The 7,500-nt window shown below is 41.3% G+C and overlaps 1 protein-coding gene across 1 annotated transcript in view; it reads left to right on the top strand.

Annotated features, from left to right (window-relative positions):
* Positions 1-7,500, top strand: part of LOC120050518 (probable phospholipid-transporting ATPase IH) — a 64,500-nt gene that overhangs the window by 51,146 nt on the left and 5,854 nt on the right. Inside the window, exons 19-24 of the mRNA XM_038997109.1 lie at positions 249-426; positions 1,539-1,641; positions 1,820-1,965; positions 2,042-2,101; positions 2,266-2,393; positions 5,108-5,243. Of these exons, the coding sequence (XP_038853037.1) occupies positions 249-426; positions 1,539-1,641; positions 1,820-1,965; positions 2,042-2,101; positions 2,266-2,393; positions 5,108-5,243 (751 nt within the window). The remainder of the gene's footprint in view (positions 1-248; positions 427-1,538; positions 1,642-1,819; positions 1,966-2,041; positions 2,102-2,265; positions 2,394-5,107; positions 5,244-7,500) is intronic.

The raw sequence follows: 7,500 nt of genomic DNA, 5'->3' as shown, positions 1-7,500 counted from the left end.
GATGTGTTTAACTATACTTGTGGGGACCCGAAGTCCCCACAAGAATAGTAAACATACAGACATTTTACCAACTGGGGACATTTTGTTAGTCTAGGGGGTTTAGGGTTAAGGTAGAATTAGGGTTAGAATTAGGTTTAGGGTTAGAGGTTAGGGAAAATAGGATTTTGAATGCTTATAAATTGTGTCCCCACAAGGTTAGTTAAAGACTTTGTGTGTGTTAACGTGTGTATCTCTGTGTGTGTGTCCAGTCTGTCTGCTGACTGTGTGGACTACGGTCTGATCATCGACGGGGCCACCCTGTCTGCGGTGCTGAAGCCCAGTCAGGAGGACTCCAGTCAGGGGAACTACAAGGAGATCTTCCTGGAGATCTGTAGGAACTGCAGCGCTGTGCTCTGCTGCCGCATGGCGCCCCTCCAGAAAGCACAGGTAGCCGAGTTATTTCAAACGACACGTTTCTACACCTGTTTCTGACCAACATGACTTTGGTGTCATGTGATCCGTCATGGCTAGATTAAGTGAATGATGCACTGACACAGTCTGATGGAGTGTTGAGCTGGTTGATGTTTTACCTCTCTACTGGACTCCACTACCTCCCTCCCTCCCCCACCTCTGGTCTCTGGTCACCAATTAGTGCCACTCCAGACTTTTGCCCCTCTATCGCTCTCTCGCCACTCTATTTCTCTCCGACCCATTACCTTTCTGTCTCCCTCTCTTCTCTCTCTCTTTCTATCACATTAGACCCCACCTGTCATAGCAGACGTTATTTGGGACTGAGGAGTTACAGTATATTATATTCGGCTCTGTCTGACATGGCTGTCACTATCTCATACTGAGGAGTTCTATTGAGCTCTGTCTGATATGACTGTCTCTATCTTTACTGAGGAGTTCTATTGAGCTCTGTCTGACTGTCACTATCTTTACTGAGGAGTTCTATTGAGCTCTGTCTGAATGTCACTATCTTTACTGAGGAGTTCTATTGAGCTCTGTCTGATATGACTCACTATCTCTTACTGAGGAGTTCTATTGAGCTCTGTCTGATATGACTGTCGCTATCTCTTATTGAGGAGTTCTATTGAGCTCTGTCTGATATGACTGTCGCTATCTCTTATTGAGGAGTTATATTGAGCTCTGTCTTATATGACTGTCGCTATCTTTTACTGAGGTGTTATATTGAGCTCTGTCTGATATGACCGTCACTATCTCTTACTGAGGAGTTAAATTGAGCTCTGTCTGATATGACCGTCACTATCTCTTACTGCACAATACCACCCTTCCCTCTAGTTCTCCTCCGCTGTGCTAGGAGGCAGAGCATTATTGGCTGTGTCTTAATATGGACTGACATTCACATAGGAAGTTTTACTACTACATGTATCCTCTCTGTCACGTTAATATACAGTGGTTAGTTTCATATAACAATGTCTGTAGGTTTAGCTCTAACTCTCTTTACAAAGATTGTCTGTATTAGACATATCTTCTTTGATGAATTACAGATTTTAAAAAACGGTTATCTCACTGATCCTGAAACGTTGTGTTGCCAGATTGTGAAGCTGATCAAATCGTCTCCAGAACACCCAATCACGCTAGCCATTGGAGACGGGGCTAATGATGTTAGCATGATCCTGGAGGCTCACGTGGGCATCGGTTTGTATTACCCTGTTCACTGTAAATGGACCTATTTTCAATAAAGTTATTTGAATTTGAATACGATTTAGATTGGTTGATTTTATATATATATTTGAATATAGTTTTATATATTTTTATTCATGTTTATGACTCGCATAACAAATGGTAAAAGCGCTCAGTCATGTCCTCCCCTCAGGCATCATGGGTAAAGAGGGTCGCCAGGCAGCGCGGAACAGCGACTACGCCATCCCGAAGTTCAAACACCTGAAGAAGATGCTGCTGGTTCACGGACACTACTACTACATCCGCATCTCAGAGCTTGTCCAATACTTCTTCTACAAAGTCAGTGTTTTCTCACTAAATGTAACATTGAACTACTGATGATTAAGCATTAAAACATTATTTTGTTTTTCCTCAGAATGTCGCCTTCATCTTCCCTCAGTTCCTCTACCAGTTCTTCTGTGGCTTCTCCCAACAGGTACATAAAAGATGTGCCCAAAATTGTAGTACTTTAAAGCATGACTTTGTGGAGAAGTTTAAATTGTTTTTCTCTGGTTAAGAATGCATGACAAATGAGTAAGATATAAATATTGTTTTAAATGACTGATCTTGGTTGTTCTCTACCATCCTGTCTCTCTCCAGCCGCTGTATGACACAGCCTATCTGACACTGTACAATATCAGCTTTACCTCTCTACCCATCCTGCTCTTCAGCCTCATCGAGCAGCACATCAACATGGACATCCTCAAGAAAGACCCCTCCCTCTACAGGTACACTACATGACCAAAGTATGTGGACACCTGCTCGTCGAACATCTCACTCCAAAATCATGGGCATTAAATATGGAGTTGGTCCCCCCTTTTGCTGCTATAACAGCCTCCACTCTACTGGGAAGACTTTCCACTAGATGTTGGAACATTGCTACAGGGACTTGCTTCCTTTCAGCCAGAAGAGCATTCGTGAGGTCGGGCACTGATGTTGGGCGATTAAGCTGGCTTACAGTTGGCGTTCCAATTCATCCCAAAAGTGTTTGATAGGGTTGAGGTCAGGGCTCTGTGCAGGCCAGTCAAGTTCTTCCACACCGATCTCGACAAACCATTTCTGTTTGAACCTCGCTTTGTGCACAGGGGCATTGTCATGCTTAAACAGGAAAGGGCTTTCCCCAAACTGTTGCCACAAAGGTGGAAGCACAGAATCATCTAGAATGTCATTGTATGCTGTAGCGTTAAGATATCCCTTCACTGGAACTAAGGGGCCTAGCCCAAACAGTGAACAACAGCCCCATTCCTCCCCTCCACTAAACTTTACAGTTGGCACTATGCATTGGGTCAGGTTTCAGCTGTGCTGCAGTTTTCAGCTGTGCTAACATAATTGCAAAAGGGGTTTCTAATGATCAATTAGCCTATTAAAATTATAAACTTGGATTAGCTAACACAACGTGCCATTGGAACACAGGAGTGATGGTTGCTGGTAATGAGCCTCTTTACGCCTATGTAGATATTCTATTAAAAATCTGCAATTTCCAGCTACAATAGTCATTTACAACATTAACAAATTCTGCACTGTATTTCTGAACAATTTGATGTTATTTTAATGGACAAAAATGTGCTTTTCTTTCAAAAACAAGACATTTCTAAGGGACCCTAAACTTTTGAACGGCAGTGTACTCCTGTTGACACCTGTCTGCAACAGGTGTGGCTGAAATAGCTGAATCCATTAATTTGAAGTTGTGTCCACATACTTTTGTGTATATAGGGTAGGTGCAACCCACCAACTGCCTGTCCCAGCATGCAATAGTGTGATGTGATACATTTCTGAAGACTGTTAGAAAATCTCACATTGGGAATGTTCCTCAGTTGATCTCTTCCACAGCGTTTCCTCAGATCATACTGAGCAGATAATTGTAAAATCCTATCAGCTCTTGGCAAACTGTGACTGCCATCTCTCTCCTCATATGAACTGTGTTACTAAACAACATCCGAATTCACATTCTCAAGATGTTGTAAGACGTTACAAGATAATAATAGAATCACGTAGACACACTTGTTTGTGAATCCATATATACAGTGTAAAGCTCACATTGTTCAGTGGTGTTGCCAGTAAATGCTTGATGTTTTTGTTTGCTTTTCCTCTCTCTGCCTGGTGACAATCAATACTCAATTTTCCTGCTAGCTACCTATGGGTAATTGTGTGGAAAATGTAGACCAACAATGCAGCAGGCAGAAAGGCATCTAACCGGCGTCAGGTCATTCCTCCATGCCTGGATTTGTCAGCTAACTGTTAAATCAATGCTGCCTTGCTCACGGTTGTGGTGGAGGAATGCTGTTTTAGTTCTGGAGACTAATAGAAAGTGGGATTGCTGTTAGCTTGGAATTCTTCTAGTTAAAGGGACAATTCACCCCAAAATCTAAATGTGTCAGATATTAGTATGAATTGAAAGGAATCTACAAATGAATGGGAAAACAATAGAACCATCTAATTAAATCCCAAAATACATGGTATATAGACTAATGTAATGCAAGCATTATGCTCAGATGTCTGGTCATCAGATAACATGGATCTCTTGTCTCCTCTCTATAGGGACATAGCTAAGGACTCCCTCCTATATTTTCTGTATATTTTTTATTTATTTTGTAATTTTTTATTATTATTTTACCTTTATTTAACTAGGTCAGTTAAGAACAAATTCTTATTTTCAATGACGGCCTAGGAACAGTGGGTTAACTGCCTTGTTCAGGGGCAGAACGAGTTACGGTACATATATAATGTGCACCGTAATGTTTCCTCTCTACAGAGATATAGCTCAGAACTCCCTCCTATATTTACTGTATATAATGTGTACTGTAATGTTTCCTCTCTACAGGGACATAGCTCAGAACTCCCTCCTATATTTACTGTATATAATGTGTACTGTAATGTTTCCTCTCTACAGGGACATAGCTCAGAACTCCCTCCTATATTTACTGTATATAATGTGTACTGTAATGTTTCCTCTCTACAGGGACATAGCTAAGAACTCTCTCCTATATTTACTGTATATAATGTGTACTGTAATGTTTCCTCTCTACAGGGACATAGCTCAGAACTCCCTCCTATATTTACTGTATATAATGTGTACTGTAATGTTTCCTCTCTACAGGGACATAGCTAAGAACTCCCTCCTATATTTACTGTATATAATGTGTACTGTAATGTTTCCTCTCTACAGGGACATAGCTCAGAACTCCCTCCTATATTTACTGTATATAATGTGTACTGTAATGTTTCCTCTCTACAGGGACATAGCTCAGAACTCCCTCCTATATTTACTGTGTATAATGTGTACTGTAATGTTTCCTCTCTACAGGGACATAGCTCAGAACTCCCTCCTATATTTACTGTGTATAATGTGTACTGTAATGTTTCCTCTCTACAGGGACATAGCTCAGAACTCCCTCCTATATTTACTGTATATAATGTGTACTGTAATGTTTCCTCCTTACAGGGACATAGCTAAGAACTCTCTCCTGCGTTGGCCCATTTTCATCTACTGGACCTTCCTGGGGGTGTTCGACGCCGTCGTCTTCTTCTTTGGTTCTTACTTCCTGTTCAACAACAGCACCTTCACCAGCAACGGACAGGTAAAGACACCGTCGCCGTGGCTACTGTAGTACTGCGTTAAAGAGTATATGTTGGTGTGAAGTTATATAATGATCGTCTGATCATACTGCACTTCTCCAAGCCCATGTCAAGTGTTTATTTTCCTGCTGTGAAGGAGTGTCCAGTGAATGTGATGTGGAGTGGCTGATTGTGACTGTGGGTTATGAGTGAGTTCACTGGTCACACACAGGTTGGATCGACGTTGTTTCCACGTTTTGTCAACGTGGAAAACGTAATTGTCATCAATGTACATACTTTTCATCAAGTTTTGACTCAGCTTTTACCCACAATTCAACATGGACCTTTGAGTTCATTTGACATTGAATTCATGTTAGTGAACAACATTCTAGAACTTCAGTCAGAACAGCTGTCGTCTGTGGAAGGTGTGGTGATTTTAGGTAAATGGATGACATAAGATCTCCTGGCCTGCAGATTCACCTGTGATCCTTTGCATAAAACCATGACCGGATCTCCCATTCATATCTATGAAAGGAGAGCATGTTGAGTCTGCGGACATCTTTCTCTGTGCCGTTTCTCCTTTTATAGTTCTTCATTTATATCACTTTAACCTTTTGGATTGCTTTGATTTGCCTGTTTTTGCTTTATTTCCTTTGAATATCAGATGTTTTAGTTTTCTGGCTTCCAGTTCTTTCTTTTATTTTCTTCCTCTTCTTCCTCCTCTTCTTCTCCTCTTACCTTTATGTTGCTTGTTCTTTATGCTTCTCGTCCTCTCCTCAGCTAATGACAACCAACACACAGATGGTAAGCCTGTCCCGATCTGTCTGTCACCCGGGTTTAGTTTTAGTTGGACTGTTTCCCCGCCCCACCTCCTCCTCCTCCACTGCCCGTCACATTGCGTAACCAAACCGCCCGTCATCACCTCATCCAATAGGTATCCCCTCATATCCAACCCCTACTGCCTGCTATAGGCCAATGAGCTGTAGGTATATTAGTGTAGTAATAGTAAACCCATACTCCAACTCCACTCTTGTCTCATTGTGTAACTGCCGTAGTCCAGACTTCCTCATGTTGTTTGTGTGTCCGGTACAACAGTGGTTTCTGCTAGTAGACATCCAGCATGGATGGTGGTAGAGAACGGCTCATATTGAGTCTTTAGGTCAGGGTTTTGTTTCCGCCCAGCATTAACACACCTGTTGTAGATAATCAACTAATGCTATCGATCTATAACACAATTGATCTGGTGTGTTAGAGCTGGGCTGGAACAAAAGCCTGTACACGCCGCGACCCTCCAGGACCAGGATTGGCTACCCCTACTCTAAGATGTCATCTCCTGTCAGAACGCAAGGCTGAAGACTGTAAGACTGGCTCAGGAAGCAGTGTATTGGAGCTTAGGGTTCACACTGTTCCACCCATACACTATAGACTACAGTATGTGACAAAGGAAATGAATGGCCAAGTACATTTGACGGATATTGTTGTATAGGACATGTCAGGTTGGATATTTCATAGTTATGCAATTTGAAACAAAATGGCCGTCTGTGGCGCTGACTAGACTTGTATCTCTAACTTATTGTCTTGGTGGTATATTTGGCAGAAAAAAGGAAAGGGAGAAAACAGGAAGTATAAACAACACAGACAGAAGGAGTCTGTTTTTCAAGGTTCTCTTCTATCACTGCATTTCATTGGCCCTTGCAGTAAATTTTAAAGAAGCAGCTCATTTTGACTGTTAAAAGGATAGTTCTCCCCCAGTCAAAGTTTGTCAGGTGTATTCATACATTGGGGTGAATTGTCCCTTTAAGCCCCCTTGAGGAAAGCAGGTGGGTTTATGTGTTGGTAGGTATCTTCATGTTGTTGACCCTCATCACCGTTGGTTTGGGTATTAGCATTCCATCAACATCACAAGCTATTTGAATGTACAGAACATGTTTTATTTGTAAAAATATTTATTTTATAGACACATTTAGGTCATTTCAGGTTATTCTGTACTTTAAATACAGAATTAAGAGAAATCGTGCACATGTTGCTGCTGTTTTAATAAAAGCAGCTTGAAAATAGTTTAATATCCATTTTCCATCTCTGCACTGGTTTGACTTCATATTACTGAATGAAAAAAACATCTCTGGAAAATACAACTAAACTGTGTGATTTTTGTATTGATTAATCCTGGATAATTGCTAATTTAAAAAGCTTAACATAGCCACAAACATATGTAGTAATGCAAAGGAAAGGAGTTAGTCCAGGCTGACTGTAATTACAGTAGCATACTGTCCTCTGAAA

The sequence above is a fragment of the Salvelinus namaycush genome, chromosome 7, assembly GCF_016432855.1.
Source record: "Salvelinus namaycush isolate Seneca chromosome 7, SaNama_1.0, whole genome shotgun sequence".
NCBI classification, from domain to species: Eukaryota; Metazoa; Chordata; class Actinopteri; order Salmoniformes; family Salmonidae; genus Salvelinus; species Salvelinus namaycush.
The sequence above is the reverse complement of the archived record's forward strand: the minus strand, read 5'-3'. Positions and strand labels throughout refer to the sequence as shown.